The following is an 18,073-nucleotide window of genomic DNA, read 5'->3' as shown; positions in this document are numbered from 1 at the left end:
AGAAATGGCCATGTCAAAAATCAACTGGCAAAGCACAGGAATCAAAATCAATGGGAAAAGGCTGAACAATTTAAGGTTTGCAGACGACATTACACTTTTGGCCAATGACATCGATGAACTACAAACTCTAATACAAGATCTTGTCTCAGCCTGTCAAAAAGGGGGACTATCCATGAACCTTTCTAAAACCAAAGTAATGCTCAACAAATGGGCCCCAGCAGGAAAGCTGCATGTGGGAAACACCACATTACAACAGGTCAATGAATTTGTCTATCTTGGGTAACTTGTAAACATGAAAGGGGACTTGAGACCGGAAATCTTCCGACGTATCAAACTAGGATGGCAAGCCTACGGAAGAAATTCTTCAATCTTCAAATCCAACATGCCACCCCACCTAAAGAAGATAGTCTTTGACCAGAATGTTCTCCCCGTACTGACTTACGGTTGTGAAACCTGGACATTGAGCGAGTTTGTTAAGCAAAAACTCAGAACAACCCAAAGAGCTATGGAACGGTTCATGCTAGGCTTGACGAAGAAAGATAGGAAGAGAGCAGATTACATCAGGTCAGTCACAAAGGTCAGTGACATTTTAGAAAGGGTGTTTACCCTAAAATGGCAGTGGGCAGGCCATGTTGCTCGGAGAACTGATGGTAGGTGGACAAAGCTTGTGCTGGAATGGTGTCCGAAAGATCATCTCAGACCAAGGGGAAGACCACCGGACGGATGGGATAAAGACATCCGGAAGATTACTGGGATCAATTGGCAGAACATCCCCCAAGACTGTCCCAGATGGAGAGACCTCATAAAAACCTACCTTGCTTCGGACTTAAAGAGGCCACATCGTAAAAACTATTGAATATGGCTGATAGTGATAGTGAAATACAAATTGAATTAAATGTGTTATGACCAATATGCTGCTAATTCACATGCTTCCTTGATAGCATTTAAACATAGGAATTTCATTTTGTCCGTTTTGAACTGAGAAAGGATGTTAGGAAAAACTTAAAACGGTCCACCTTTTCAATACAAAAATGTTATATTTATTTATAACATTCAAGAAGAACACTTTCGCACTGCAAGATATGTGGTTAAGGTTATTTTTAATATGTATAACTTTTGTTTTCTCAATGATTCATTTGTTTCTATATTCGTCCCTGTTTTTATCTCCTTATAAGATGTGTATTGTTTAATGTAACGCCTTGTGTAATATAAATGCCTACATCTTGCCTATTTCCCACATTTTGGCTGATGATGACGCAAACACAGCGTCGAAACTAGTTCCAAGTGCAAATACATGTTATAAATAAATATAACATTTTTGTATTGAAAAGGTGGACCGTTTTAAGTTTTTCCTAACATCCTTCCTTGATAGCGTCGATCACATTCTGGAGAGAGCAAGTAGTTGGACACAAGTCACAAACAAAAGATGGTTCATTGTCTGTTCTTCACCACATTCACATAGTGGAGTCACAGACAAAACCCTGCTTTCTTGGGTTGGTCTTTGTTCTTCCAACTCCTGAACGAAACCCGTTGAGCGTCTTTCATGTTGACCAACTTTCCTCGTGGCCTGAAGGAAGTCTTTCGGAAGGTGTCATCCATCCTGCAAGGTGACTGGATCTGGAATGCCATGAATTCACTCTGAAGTTCGATGCAGACAAGGAATTGTATGCAGATGAAAGAAACATAGTGGAAGAAATAATTGTTGAATCCAGGATGTCATGGAAAGGTTGTGGTAATAACCTGGAAAAGCTTTGGTAAAATGGCAGGGAAGCGATTCTGGACAGTAATAAAGAATTTTAGAGGGGAAAAGGAAATGAGCCATGTTTTGGGAAGATAAGGTGAACTCGGAGTAGATACCAGGGAATCTCTGGACAGGTGGAAGGAATGTTTTGAAAATCTTTTGAACATAGAAGGAAATCTTTCTGGTAATGTCACAAACAACTGAATGCATGGGGAGGACCATGTCAAAGAAATTAAGCTTGAGGAAGTGGAGAACAACTTCATTTTCATAAAGCAGCAGGAATAGATTAAATTAGACCTAAAATGGTGAAATATAATGGAAGACAGGAATGAAACGGTTTCACTGAGTAATAAGATTAGCATGGTAAGGTGCCTCTTTGGCTCAGGCAGCTTCTCACTGCAAAGCCTGGAGCCGTTCTGATTAAACAGGAAGCTAAGATTCATCTAAATGCAATTACTAGTGTCAGTATCTAATAATGCTCCGGTAGGTAAGGTTCATACACAAAGGATTAATAAAGAACTACAAATCCTCAAACAAACGGTAAAAGATTCAACAAACTTTGCAGACCCATTTACTGTAGAAGAGGTAGAAAAAGGTCTTCAACAAATACACAGGAACAAAGATGAAATTCACTCAAAATTTCTTAAGTTCTGTGGTAAGAATACAAAGCAAAGGTTGCAAAGTTTTTTTTAGTAATAATTACTGGAATTCTCCCAAAGAAATTAAAGAAAAACCAAGATTAAAAAAAAAAAAAAACCAGAATAAACCAGGTGACAAACCAGAAAGCTACCATCCAACAGTACTGGATGTAATCCCTCAAGAGCTGGGAGAAGCTATCAAGATCAAATACCACTTACATTGAACTCCATTACCAGCAGCATTCATAGACCTGACACTGTTTGGAGGAAAGGACTTGTAGTACCCTGCAGGAAAGTAGTAAAGATATAGTTTTCTGAGTAACAGATTGTTCACAGTATATCCGAACTGCAAAGCCAGCAGGCAACGGTCTGGCACAGGGATCTGTTTTTGCACCACTCCTTTTCAACATGCTGACGACTGGACCATGACCACACGACTACTGATCTGCCCATACTGGCTGACTATTTCAAAAAATGGAGACTCTACCCTATTATCTGAAGTTACTGCCATCTGAATAACAAGTTCAGATATGGTACTACCGTATATTATATAAGTAATAATAATAATAATGTAAATGTTTCCACCTTTTCAATACAATATATTCACAAAATTACAAAATTATACGGTACTAGTTTCGACCCATCCAGGGGTCATCATCAGCCGTATTGGAGCAAAGATCATTTGTGGTGAAATCCTAAGACTACCGTATATCCCAACCCACTGTCTTTAGTATATCCCCCGAAACCTTATCAATTCCAGCTGCTTTTCTAGTTTTCAACTTTTGTATCTTACTGTAAATGTCATTGCTGTCATAGGTAAATTTTAATACTTCTTTAGTATTAGTCACCTCCTCGATCTGGACATTATCCTTGTAACCAACAATCTTTACATACTGCTGACTGAATACTTCTGCCTTTTGAAGATCCTCGCATACATACTCCCCTTGTTCATTAATTATTCCTGGAATGTCCTTCTTGGAACCTGTTTCTGCCTTAAAGTACCTATACATACTCTTCCATTTTTCACTAAAATTAATGTGGCCACCAATTATGCTTGCCATCATGTTATCCTTAGCTGACTTCTTTGCTAGATTCAATTTCCTAATAAGTTCCTTCAATTTCTCCTTACTTCCACAGCCATTTCTAACTATTTCTTTCCAACCTGCACCTCCTCCTTAGTCTGTTATAATATAGTGGATCTTTACCATTCCTTACCACGTTTAAAGGTACAAACCTATTTTCACATTCTTCAGCAATTGCTTTAAACCCATCCCAGAGTCTGTTTACATTTTTTTTTACCGTTTTCCACCGATCATAGTTGCTTATTAAAAACTCCCTCATGCCTGTTTTATCAGCCATATGGTACTGCCTAACTGTCCTAATTTTAATCTCTTCCTTTCTTTCACATTTATTTTTAATCACCACAAAAACAGCTTCGTGATCACTAATACCATTTATTACTTCGGTTTCTCTATAGAGCTCATCTGGTTTTACCAGCACCACATCCAGGATATTCTTCCCTCTAGTTGGTTCAATCACTTTCTGAATCAGGTGCCCTTCCCATATTAACTTATTTGCCATTTGTTGGTCATGCTTCCTATCGTTCGCATTACCTTCCCAATTAACATTTGGTAAATTGAGATCATTACAAACCATTATTCTCGTCATTATTCCGTATTGAAAAATAGCTGATCACAAAGTTTATACAAGGAGTAATTTGTATTGAATAGGTGGTATTAAAATTACTCCTTGTATAAACTTTGTGATCAAATTGAGATCACCCGCTACGATCACGTTCCTTTCCTTATTGTTTCCCACATAGCTGATTATCTTATCAAATAATTCTGAATCAGCATCTGCGCTACCGTTTCCTGGTCTGTACACTCCAAAGACATCTAGTTGCCTATTATCTTTAGAAATGAGCCTTACCCCTAGAATTTCGTGCTTGTCATCTTTAACTTTTTCGTAGCTTACAAATTCTTCTTTCACGAGAATGAATATTCCCCCTCCTACCTATCCTATCCTATCTCTACGATACACCCTCCATTTTCGTGAGAAAATTTCTGCATCCATTATATCATTTCTCAGCCATGATTCAACTCCTATTACAATATCTGGTAAGTATATATATCTATTAAATTACTTAATTCTATTCCTTTCTTTACAATACTTCTACAGTTGAGCACTAACAGTTTTGTCATCCCTACTTGATTTCCAGTTCCCTGTTCCCTTAACACCGCTGCCTAGCGCACCGTTTCCCTGAATGTACCTCCCTATAACCCTTCTAAACAAATATCCTAACTTATATGTACTACTGCGGTTTAAGTGAAGGCCATCTGAGCGCAGATCCCTATCTCCTACCCATCCATTAGGATCTAGAAATTTCACTCCCAGTTTCCCACATACCCACTCCATAGTCTCATTTAAATCCCCAATCACCTTCCAGTCAGTATCCCTCCTACACGGAATTCCACTGATAACAATCTCCGCTTCCTTAAACTTCATCCGTGCTGCATTTACCAGATCCCACACATCCCCAACTATGTTGGTACTTATACCTGCTTGTCTTACGTTGTTAGTACCAACGTGAAACACGACCACCTTCTCCTTTCCCTCCTCCTTCTCTTCTACTTTCTTCAACATCTGCCTTAACCTAATTCCTGGATAACACTCTACCCTGGTACCCTTTCCTCCACACACTTTCCCCACGTGTCGTAACGATGGAATCCCCCATGACCAGAGCCTCAACCCTACCCACCTCATTTGATCCCCTCCCTTCCTGGTCAGTCCTATCTTTCCTGACAGCTGCAGAAGCTACTTCCTCCTCCCTTTCCTCCATCCCATGACCCTGTTCCACCTGTCTTTTCCTATCCACTACTCCACATTTCCCTTTCCTACCTCTTCCCTTTCTCCTACTTCCAAGCTTCTCGGCGACAGTTCCCTGTTCCTCATCTTCCCTCGGTTGTGACTCATACCGATTTCTCATCGACACCTGCCCTGAATTTTGATCCTGAATGGAGCCCTTAGCCTGCAATCTCCTTCCCCTTAAAACATTAGACCACCTGTCTTCCACAATTCCCCCATTTCCTTCCAATCCCTCTATTACACCTACTGTATCCTATACATTGTTTGGAGGTCTACTTTCCTTCCTGTCCTCTGAGAGTATCCTAATTATCTCCCTCAAGCTCTCCAACTCCTCCCTCATACTCCTTAATGCCTGGCCACACCCACAGTTCCTACACTCGCACTGCTTAGCCATTTTTTACTAAATAATGAAAAGAAAAGGAAAAATAAGATAACTTATTCTGTTTGCAAACAGGAAACCATCTGTTCCCTTTAATGGCGTACAGTTTCACCACAGTAAACGCCCTAAATATCTGGGTATGACACTGGACAGATCCTTGACCTACCAGACTTCAGCTACACATCCTGTGCAATCTGATGGCCACTTCATGGCGCTCAGTACTCCGGACAGTTACACTTTGCCTAGTTTACTCTGTGGCTGAATATTGTGCACCAGCTTCGCTCAACATATCCGCTAATTATACGAATCTCTACTGCAATAAATTCCCATGAAATTTAGAGTGTGCAGTGGAAATTAAATGCCATAATGATCATACCTAAGGTTGGGTTTGGACTGTGACTGGAAATGACCAGTAAACAGGTCGTGAACTGGAGATGGGCCTCCTAGGCCAAAGAAAACAAGCATAAGAGGCTAGTCTACATACAATACAAACCAAGAAATATTTAAAAGGAAGGTTTATTTTCAAAAAGGATAATGACTCGAAATAGAAAAGGGAAAACATATAAATGTGCATACAGTGGAACCTAGATTCTCCGTTTTTGGAGGGACCACGAAAATAAAACATACAGCACGGGAAAACGGAAAATCCAGGAATGAATGAAAACCAACAGTTTGGCTAAACATCACAAAAATGAAATGTGTTTAATTATAATCTTACAACAACTCCTAAACTACAACCCCAATGGGCATTTGCCTGCCAAGCGACCGCTGCTCAGCCCGTGCGAGGTGACGCATGGTCAGTGTGACAAATCCTCTTGGCCGTTATTCCTGGCCATGAGATAGCTCCTCAATTCAAGGTAATCACGTAGGCTGAGTGGACCTCGAACCAGCCCTTATATCCAGGTAAGAATGCCTGACCTGGCTGGGAATCGAACCCGAGCCCTCCAGATGAGAGGCAGGCAAGTTATACCGTGCATCCAGCATTAAACATTAACATAATTACCGGTATGCGAGTTCAAAATCTTGATACTGTATGTTCAGTTTTACAGGGGAAACTTCACAATTTTCCCATGAAAACTTTTCAGTTCAGCAACTTTGATTAGCCAAACTATTCGAAAAATATAATGGCAAGGCAAATGACAATCGACCACAAGTAGTTCTTAATTCTCTCATCTAATAAAGGACTTTAGATACAAAACCGCCCAACATGATGGCGAAATCCCTTCTTTTCTTAATCTTCCATTGGAATTTAATCTATGGTATACTGTTTGTAGTCAGTTTCTGGAAATCTTCTATCGCCTTCCAGGCCTACTTGGACATTTGAAGGTTATGTTGAACTCGAGAACATGGTTTTCAATGTATCGATTCTCGGAAGTTCTCGAATGAATTATATTCAGTTCTGTCCGTCACTAATCCAATCAAATTGGAAAGAGAAAAAGAGTCAAAAAAACTTCAGATATTATGGTTCTTCGTGACCTCGAACTCAGCCACTGCACATGTCTGTATCACGAAAACTTAAAATTTCCAGTCTTATATTAGGACCAACTGTAATAGGCAATCCCAAGACCTCCCATGGCTTTTTGTATGTAAGGTGCAACATCTGTTCTGGTCTCGATAACATAATCGTAAACTATAATATTAAAATACTAGATTTGTGTTAAAAAGGAACAGTTTCGATTCCTGCCTGAAAGCACAATGACTATACAGTGCCCTGAGGAAAGTGCCGAAAACCTGTTCGGCAGTACAATCGAAAAAAAGTAAAAATATAAACATCTGACCCTGGACATAATGTGGATGCTTTAGAAGTGCGAACATTTGACGAAACTTGTTCAGTCTTCAAGTAGAGCTGTCAAAATGCGGTGTCTCCCCTTACTGTTGTGGCCACTCTCTGCTTTATGATTTCAGAGATTCTCTAAACAGTACCACCCAAATGCGATGCTAAGATGGTCACTTATGCAAATTCACCACGATCGCTTTTCCAGTACAGAACTTGCTCTAATTATCACAATGATGGGGCGTTAACGCCAAGATCCATAAATATGCCTTAGCCGGCCTTTCATGAAATAAAGTTTATTGAAAAACGCTCGATCGAGGATTTAGCGTTGATGGGACTGAAATTTCTGGATGGTTGATCCTGGAAATCGTTTCTTCGAGGAACGGATAATGCAGAATTTTTATGTGATTTAATTACAATGCTTGCGGGCCCATGTAATTTGAACGCATAATCCAGGAAAACGTAGTTTCCGGAAACGGGTAATTGAGGTTCCATTGTATATGGCTCTTACTTGTGCCAGGCTGTTTTCTTGTCACCTTTACCAAGACCATGTTCAACTTTACTTACATAGTTGTGTGTTGCTTTCATCTCAATACAGCAGTAACCCACAACTTGGATTATAAATCCTGAAAAGGGAGTAAATCTTTCCAACAGATATTTATCACATATAAAACCCAACTCAAATGTTACCTCACATGCGCAATAATTTTTAAATAATCAATCAAGGATTAGTTAGATAACAATCATCAAAGTCAATCACGGAAATGCAATTAGTGGGTGAAGTAGTAAGCATGCGCAGAGCGCATGAAAATAAGAGAACAAGAATTAAGACAAACATCCTCGCCATCTTTTACTTCAAATATTAAAAAAAAAAAAGGGGGAGGTAGGAGAAAAAATGGTGAATCACGCCAACAATAAGGAGGAAATTAAAATAAATCTAAGGAAATCAAATAGTTGATATATGCCCCATTAAACTACTTGTTTACACACATTCCACTTGCACATATGCCAAAAGAGCCACAACCAAAGGAAAACTGATGGCCACGCACATTCACCTATGGCCTCAAACAAAAGCAATTTACAAGTCAAATGCTCAAATGAGTAGGTTCAAATGGCATACGATATGTGTAAATATCGGATCCCTTCTGAAATAGGAGTAGCAGTCGTATAAGTATCTTCAAACTTCAACCGTGTCTATCCCATGCAATGCTAGTAAAGCCTAGCACTGACATGGATTACGAATGGCAGAGAAAGGGAAAATCCGCACAAGGAACACACATGAACAATAAATGTGTGGACCATTCAGTTGTAGCATTAGACGTCGATTACATATAACCGAGAGGACATATACCAATACATACATAGAATAAAAAAGCTCATATCAAACACAATCCAATAACTCAAAAACAAATCACCCATCGTGAAGGTGATTAAGTTTGCTATCCAGAGATCAAGAAATCTAAAGATAGAAAAGTGAGGATGTCATCTGAAGTCGTGAAGCCACAGAGACCATCATTGAACAACACAGCAGGAGTCATATTCATAGAGTGAAACCATCAGTTATGGCTCACCATGTTAAGAAGATTGACGTCCAATTAAACTACATTGAGGCTGATATCTAGGACCATTAAATCCACCCCACTTTGCTATTGCTCCTCCACATCTTAGGTGAGAAAATGGCTTAATCTGAGAATATAAAAATTGTCCAACCCACAAATCAATGCTGATATTTGAGGTGCTATTTGAGGATCCAACCAGCCTCTGGGCTGATGACCTAACAGACAGAAATGATATTACATCACTGAATAGCTTCAAGAAATCCACCAATATCAGCAGGATTGATTCAGTAAGCAATTTCATGCTACAACAGAAAAGGAATGAGGAATGATCCACCAAGGCACCTCCACAATGACTAGTAAAACGGCATAATGAAAAACTCCCGGGATTCAAGCTACCCTGTCAATATGCGCCCTATCATGGACGCTGTGCTGCCTTGGCCTGCGACTATGGGAATGACAGACAATCTATCACCACATCGCCTTTGAGTTCTTATCAGGTGTTACCCAGGCGAGAGACAAGACACCTGGTGTAGTTAAATGGCTCAAGAACCTGGACTGTAATTTATAAGGGCTGCTGGGAAGTGTCCATCATGAACTTTTCTTTGTTTATTCCCCATTGCGTTGCTTTATTTAAGTCATAAGCTAAATGAATCATTTCTTTAGAGGGGTAACTGGTCAGACAAAAACATGTAGAAGACAAATGCACAAAACGTTTAAACACTTGCTAACACTAGAACAAGGAAAGTACATACATACATACATACATACATACATACATACATACATCATTATTGACTGTTATTCCTTTCAAATTTCAGTCTACAAGTCTCGGTGAATTTATTAAACTCCTCTCTTTGTAACTAGTTCTATGCATCTTATCTTTAAATCATTAGAAACCGAGTCAAACCATCACCTTCCTCTACTTCTCTTGCCCTCCATAAGTCAGTTATCCTCCATTCACCTCACATGACCCCAGCACCAAAGCCACTTTATGCGTACAACTGCATGCATGGAGTTCATTCTTTACTTGGCCTTTTATTTCCGCATTCAGAGTACCTTCCTGCCATTGTTCTCGCCTGTTTGTACCAGCTATCATTCTCGCTACTTTCACGTCTGTTACTTCAAAGATATTCTGAGTCTACCCAGCTTTCACTACCTGTTGGCCTGAAAACAGACTGGTGTAAGGATAGTTTTATCCAGGAGCTTCAGGTAACAATTTTCCACTTTGGAAAATGTAGCCACAAACCTTAATATAAGCCTAGATGTTCTCAGTTGCATTAAGAGGTGGAAATAGAATAATTTCACTGTTGCACACAGGGGGTGGCAGTTGTGGTTTATTTTCCTGCATGAACTGCAACAGTTAACCTTTCCTTATAACTATATAAAAGAAAAACAAATTGCTGATAAATTCAAAAGATTACACTGCATAATAGTTGACAGGGTTTTGAGATCGATATGAACGATGCCTTGGCATTTGTGGACATTGTTTCTGGGAAGTTCTTTAATAGTCACGTTGGTGTGAGTTTCTTAGTATGCTGCATTTTGCCCTTCAATTCATTCTGGAATGTCTTAATGTTTTTAGGTGTCCTCTCTTCTCTACCAATGAGGAGTTGCATGTTACTGCTGTAAAGGAGGAAGCCAAGAAGGCAAAAAAGGAGGTGCTGAACATGAACCCAGGGCGGAAGTTGAAGTCCGATCCCACAACGGTTCTTTCTGAACCGAGCAGGAAACAGGCCAAGTCAACTGCGCGCGATAATCTTCAAAACCTCGTCAGGGTTGCTGCAGCAGCAGCCATGCCACGCCACGGACACCACCGCCACCGTCCGATGAGGGTGCAACGTTTCCACCACATGGCCATGGGGGTCCGTCCGCTGGGCGGGCGTGTTCAGACACCCCCTCGGGCCGTTAACCCCATCGCTCTACAGAGACTTGTCTATGGGTTGGTACCCTTCAGGCCCAACGATCCTGTTAACTTACGTTTTAATGTCCCTCACCACCAGCACCACTGAAGTATTATTGCAAACTGTGATTCCTAGATACTGTAATATGGGAAGCTATTCCTCCCCCCTGCATTTCCTTAATTTTACACTATTAACTTTCTTCTAGTTCTAATATTTTTGTTTGTTTTGTACAGTTTGTGGGTACACGGCACAATTTAAAGGATTGGTTTCATTTTATCTTGTCCTTTGACAATGCTATACCAGAATAAAGAAGACGACCCCCACTTTTTCGTTAAAAAAATTAAATTGAACTTAAAAACTGTTAGTGATATCATAATCATATTTAAAACAAGTACAATACTTTAATTTTTTTATATTTTACACTATTTTTAAACACTGACAATACGGACGGAGACTCTCTTATGCATTGGCGATGTGTAGGGTTTTTTAAAACTAGAAGTTCCTTGGCTAGACCACGTGAAGGGCAATCTACACTTTCTTCATTAATGAGATGAATAAAATCTCTAATAAATTAACTTGTTGTCATACCAATTTTCCACGCCTTTCATCACCCAGAATTAATATTTAATTTAAGAGTCGTTTCAATTTATTCGTAGGTTCTCATGAAAACCTTCATGTATAAAATCAAAAGAATCTTAAATCTTTTGGTTTTTTGTGGCAATCTTTAGATTTTTCTTCGTGTGGGAAATGTTTAAGCAGTCAAGAATGTGCGAAGTTGCAAGATATTTATTGCATTATTTTACACTAAATAAGGAGGTTTTATGGGTTGTAGAGTTGCCTCAGAATGAATGCTTTCGGTGTTTGTCGCCTTTTCCTTCTGTTTGCAGTGTTTTTTCCTTTTCTCCCCTTCCATAATTAAGACCTTTTCTCCCTTAGCACATTGTGAATTTGAAGTCCTGATTCTAAGATCTATATAAAAATACCCCTCGCTGTTCAGTACAATAGCACTTAAGATGTTCTTTGTTATCCCTGATGAACGGAACGTGATTTCAGACAGATAGGAGCCCTCGCCACAGGAGACATTTGGGGAAAGTTGCACGATAACAGGAAAAGGGCCTGGAATTCCTGAACTTTGGAAAACAACCTGCTAGGCTCAGGGAAGTTCAGTTTTACTTGTTGTTTAGCAAATTGTTGAACCTGTTTGTGCTTGTATTTTGCATTTATTGTGTGTTGTACATTGAATGGTAGTGAATCTTATTTTTTCGTGTGATAGCATGCATACAGATTAAAAATATAATCTTGTGAAGCTGAGTGGCGGGGTGGTAACCAAATTATGGATCTGGAAAAGGTTGAGAAATTGCTTTCTAATGAAGATAAAATTTAAATCTTTCAGGTAGCGGAATACGCATCGGCATGTTAAACGTGTAGATGTTGGCGCGAATGTTAAATCTCGCTCCTTCGACTCTTTAATTTGTCTGAACCAGTGCTCGAGTATGGCGACCAGAATCTCTTGCGCGTGGATGAATGTGGTTGAAGAGTGAGACTAGGAAGCGATGTTTAACTCCCATTTGAACATTTAATTTCTCTTGATCTGCAAAACTTCAATGGGCCCTTTTTAATACTCTGCTCTCATCTCTTTCACAACCTAACATGCACGCATTGATAAACTTACTGCACTGGAGGGAAGGTAAAGAATCTGGCACCGGGCTCAGTGGCTTAAGACAGTTGAGGCACTGGCCTTGGCTGGTTCGTTTCTGAAGGTGCACAAATACGGCAGCCTCTTAGATTTACTGGCACTTAAAGAAACTCCTGCTGGACTAAATTCCGGCACTTCTGTGTCTCCGAAAACTGAAATAAGTAGTTAGTGCTACTTGCAGACAATAACATTAAGAATCTGCCTTGCCAATAGTCGAAACCGGTTATGACTCCTAAGGGAACACCCATTGAAGGTCATCATAGGCGATATTTGCATAATGAAATGAAAATCCACAATCTGTTTCCAGTCATTCGACCGGGTCAGGAATGGAATGAAGCCCCATCTAGCGGCGAGGACAGGAATTGTGTCGGCTGCTGAAGCTTGTCACACTCCTCTAGGGTAATGATTTACGAAAGACAGATGAAATGAAATATTGGAGAATGTTTCTGGAATGAAATAGGACAGGGAAAACTGGAGTACCCGGAGAAAAACCTGTCCCGCCTCTGCTTTGTCTAGCACAAATCTCGCATGGAGTGACCGGGATTTGAATCGCGGAACCCAGCAGTGAGAGCCATGGAGGCTCTAAAATCAGTCTTTATTTGTTGTTGCTAAACATCATATCTGTAGGTTTCAGGCTGCTCACTTACCGAATAAAGTTAAAACTACAAAGATCTTCTTCTTCCAAATCTTTGAGTTATACACCCAGTTCCTTCGCGATACTGATGTTTGTTTGCCATTTTCTGATTGACATCTTGTGTGATTTTTCTTCGATATTAAACACTTTCATTTCGTATGCACAGCGATGACTTGCCGTGACTATTTGACAGACTGATTTGAAATCTACAATCTACTGAAAACAACAGTTTGAAAATAAGCTTACATTGTCAGCAATCCCCAAATACGTAACAAACAAAATCAACATTGGACGTTATAGCAGATATATTTCTCTGAAAATGTGATCAAAATAAGTTTTTATACAATAAGTCATAATAAGCGACTTTTTAAATACACTTTTTATTTAAGATTTAGACGGGAATGTTAGATTTCATCGTTATATGCAATATAAGCTATAAATTTCATTTTTATTCCGTATTGAAGTGCAATTATAACAAATAAATTGACAATGCAATATACCGTATTTACCCGAATAATCCCCGCCGTCGAATAATGCCTGCACCCTCATTTTAGAAAGGCTCGTTTTGAAAAAAATGAAATGAACTAAAATTCCTTTCATCGGTAGAGTAACTTAGGCATAAACGAATATTTCGTATCACTCCGCGAGATCCACGTGGTCTTTACGCAAGTATCATTGCTATGAAATATATTTTCCATGAAAATGAGCAAGTAGGTCTACTTACGTGACAGGTATTTAATTAATCTGAACTTGCAATAGGCTCGATTCGCTGTAGATGGGAAGATTCATTGTCTCGTGCATCACTAGAATCCTCTCCTAAATTACTTACAAGTTCATCACACTCCACGTCTAACCCCCGTAGGCAGGTGGAATATCTAATTGAAAGATAAAATCATAGCGACGAGTAATATGATAAAGATTATGCAATTAATAAACGTCCTAGATGGATAAAAGAACGTGCAACATATTTCCAGGACTACGACGACTCTGATTTTCAGACACATTTTAGGTTATCTAAAGCTTCCGAATGTAACCTGGAATTCCCAACACATAGGTAGGCCTAAAATGAATTCTCGATTATAGCTAATATCTTGTACAGTACACGACTGGGTGACTTTTAATGAAGAATGAAGGAATACCGACTTATTTTTTGAGTGACTTACAATGTGTAGGCTATAATTCGTTTTTCTTATTCACTTTGTTAATGCTTTCTGTCACCAAGTTCAATAACAATTCACTCTCTTGGAAAGTCATATTAGGCTTCTTTCTCCGTTTCTGCTCAATAGCGGTCATAATTTATGCAAATTATTTGCAAACCCCGAATGGAATCAAAAACTTGTTTACAATTCGATAGTTGCAGCAGCACGTAGTCATTTGTTTTCTGTACGTTAGTATGAAAAAATGCGGTTCAAACTGAGATTGAAACGAAAACTTAGTTTTGGTAAACCGAGATAATAAATTCTGTGGTAAATACAGAAGTGAGCGTTATCCGAAATAATGACATAATCCGAGTTTTGAAAATCTAAGATAACAGCAAAAGTTACCGATGTTAGTGATTACGGGCCTAAAACACTTCTCACACGTGGTCTCTTTTTACTGGACAGTAACACGACCAATGGTGGATAATTCTTTTCGTGCAATTTTAACACTTGAAATAGACACACCGGCAAAATCTAATGTTAGTTTTGCGATACAGTAAAACCTCATTGATTCGAAGTCTTTGTAATACAGAAATCGGACTTCCAATTATGTGATTTCGAATTAACTGCCATCTTGTAATTCAGAAATGCCACCCCTCACCAGTTTTTGCGGATTCTGCTTTTCCGCGTACTGCCTGCTACGTGATATTGTGGCTTTCCTTAAAACACTGAATACAAAAGAATTACGATTTCACTCTATTTTCAACTGTGAAACACACCGAAGTGAGTGAAAATGCGGAAAGCTACCGCTGTACGTTCCGGAAAACGCATTCTATCATGTCGTGGAGAAATTTTGAATTTAAATTACTCTGTAAAATACGGTACTATTTAAAAAAATGTAAAGTCAGTTTTGAATTAAAAGTCTGAATTGTTTTCTGTTTAAATTTGACATATGGGGACAATTTTCTTCCATCTACGGTTGCACAAAGCAAAACTGTACACTCAGCATCGAAAATTAGGTGAGCCAGGAGCGTGTTGGCAACCTTGACGCAAATAAAACCCGCACCCCAATTTCATGCCTCGAATGTTTTTTAAAAATATGCAGGGATTATTCGTGTAAATACTGTATATGTTATATCCAATACGTCATTAAAAACAATGTCACAATGAACTATTTTGACTGTACTAATGGAAAAACTGTTTAGTATCTGAAGCGTGTAGTTTGAAAACATGGCCAAGTCCGTTGAGCTGTGTTTCTTTTTTTTTTTTTTTTTTTATCAGGAGAAGCAAAAAACTCGTTTCGGATATTAATTCATATATATTCAGACATCTTATTCTTAGCAGATGCTTCTAATTCATTACCATACAATTTTTACAGTCTAAATATATTACATGAATTGAAAAATGTGTTTAAAATTTTTACTTGGCCATCTTTGAAACTTAGATTAGAAGGTTTGGCCTAATATAATGAGAAATGTTGTTTTCAATGTAGCAATCAGCAAAAGCAGTTGAACTTTATTTTTCGTGTTTCTAGTAGCTAATAACCTGTAAGTTTTATGTTCAAAATTAACAGAATTATCATGAATATAGGTCTTACGGCAACCCAGTAGTCCTAAAATCTAATAAATATGAAACAAAACATACAGCAAAGAAACTTCATAACATACACATTTGAAATAATATTTTTACAGCACTGCAAAGAATGTAATTTCGTACACAATAACAATTATTCTTAATGTGAATCCCCTGTAAATGCTCATATGAATGGATTATCTTCTAAACCACCACCACATGATGTGTGTCCTTCCAAATCTTCATGTCCAGTGTTGTTCTCTATCACATGTTTGTACCACTGTAACTTATTCAAATGTTTCCACTCATTGCCAAAATGTATGACAATAATTTGTTCACATCATCAACTTTTTCATGTTTTACCTTAACTCCAATAGACAATTGTTTTGGGTTGACATCCTCAAATGTCCTGTGCTTCTTTGTAATAGCCCTTTGTATTCTGCTATTAAAACGATAGAACATCTCTCCTCCCACAAGAATGTTTCTAGTTTTGTCACTACGATGTGGGTAGTATCTTTTACATTGAGATATCTTGAAATGCAATGATGAAACTGCCTTCACAACACTACTGGCTTCTTCCTTCCAGTCAAAGACTTCGCAGTCATTACCCAGTACTTTCACTGAACCATGCTTTTGAAATACACTATGGTACTCGTTTGGGTCAATGATTTCTTTTTTTCTTCAGTTCCTGTTCAATACGCCCAAACACTCTTTCAGGTGGCAGATATGAATGGCCTACAACCGGAAATATTTCTATAAATTTCACATTTGCAGGTGCATGGAACAGCCATTTAGAACACATAGTAAACAAAGTGACATTCTTATTTTGCCCTGCACAACCGTCTGCCATAAGCCTTATTGTGTCAATGCCTTGCATGTTAGTATTTTGAAGCTCCCTGAACAATGCAGAAAAAATTTCATTGGAAGATTTAGGTCTGTTGTTTTCACACCAGGTGTACACTGAAACTCTGTCACTTGACATTTTAGAACATGAGGACCCCTTCAATATCGTAGAGTTACAGCAATAAAGCTGTCTACTACAATAAGCTGGGTAGTCAGGCACTTTTGGTAGAACAAGATTTTTTGTGACAATCAAGATATTATCATTCCTTCCCATTCTTTCAAAAGATTATAAAATTGGATTGTAACTTGTGTACTCTTATCTCTATCATTCATTTTTCTTTTTTTCATTCCTATGTTTTTAGTTTCTCTGATAATTCCAAATACTTTGAACATGCATCTGTAGAGGGAGCCTTAAAGCTAATGTTGAAGTTTCTGTTGAAAACATTTCTGAAATAAGACTTTAAAATCACTCTCTACTTCTTGTTCATACATTCTCAACATTTTTTAATATTCAAATCACTATTCAGATACATCCGCTCGTTTTTACCACAGCAGTAATGTGACTCAACGACTTTGAATTTCCTAATAAAGGTCTTTACTGCAGCAAATTTTTCTTCAAAAGCCTTAGGTCGTCTATCTCCACCTCTGGTTTCAACAGGAACTCGAAGACCATCCTTTTTGAACGTATTAAAAACTTCTTCAACCCTGTGCTTAGTAATCCCCAAAGTTGAGAGGAAAGTCTGTCGACACACGGGCAGGGAATTTCCTAACTGATTTGAAATACTATATTCAATGGTAATATTTTTAAGACCTTGCATAATTTCTGCTTCGCCGTCTTTTGGGTATGCTTATGCGACAGTACCTTAGAATAAAAGCATCTTGTTTAACTTTAATGGGGTGTGCATAGTATCCACTATGAAAGTCTTTTATATTTTTCATTTTCAGTAGCCTACACTTTTTTGTTCCTCTGTGATTACAGGTTGGGTACCGTGGTAAAGACGTACCTAAGGAAAAAAGAAATCTAGATTAGGCCTAGTGTGTTCATCTGGACTTTTAGAACAAATGACTAAAAATGATTTTATTGAAAAATCTTTAAAGATTATTATTTTAAACATTATGTTTGTGTAATATTACCCAAGATTGTAACCAATGTAGAGGCTAATTAACATTTAAATAGTGTATATTTTGCAAATATGGGGATTCAAATAGTTGCTTCAATGTATATTCTTCATATTATACCTATTCAATACCATCACGCCTTTGAAACACATCACCGAGCCTTGATTGAATCGCCACTAACAACACGTTATTGATTGTACGCACCTCAGCTGC

At 38.4% G+C, this 18,073-nt stretch overlaps 1 protein-coding gene across 4 annotated transcripts in view; it reads left to right on the top strand.

The window, feature by feature from the left end:
* LOC136884534 (uncharacterized) overlaps positions 1–17,803 on the top strand; it is a 124,253-nt gene extending 106,450 nt beyond the window's left edge. For 3 of the 4 annotated variants that reach the window (XM_067156776.2, XM_067156777.2, XM_067156778.2), the window contains exon 10: positions 10,539–13,846. In XM_067156776.2, the coding sequence (XP_067012877.2) occupies positions 10,539–10,965 (427 nt within the window). In that variant the 3' untranslated portion in view covers positions 10,966–13,846. Of the gene's footprint in view, positions 1–10,538; positions 13,847–17,720 lie in introns of those variants that run through there. The other variant, XM_067156780.2, reaches the window with a different exon arrangement.
* Positions 17,804–18,073: the final 270 nt, after the last annotated feature.

Source organism: Anabrus simplex, chromosome 12 (genome assembly GCF_040414725.1).
Source record: "Anabrus simplex isolate iqAnaSimp1 chromosome 12, ASM4041472v1, whole genome shotgun sequence".
NCBI lineage: Eukaryota > Metazoa > Arthropoda > Insecta > Orthoptera > Tettigoniidae > Anabrus > Anabrus simplex.
This window is presented reverse-complemented; position numbering and strand designations above follow the sequence as displayed.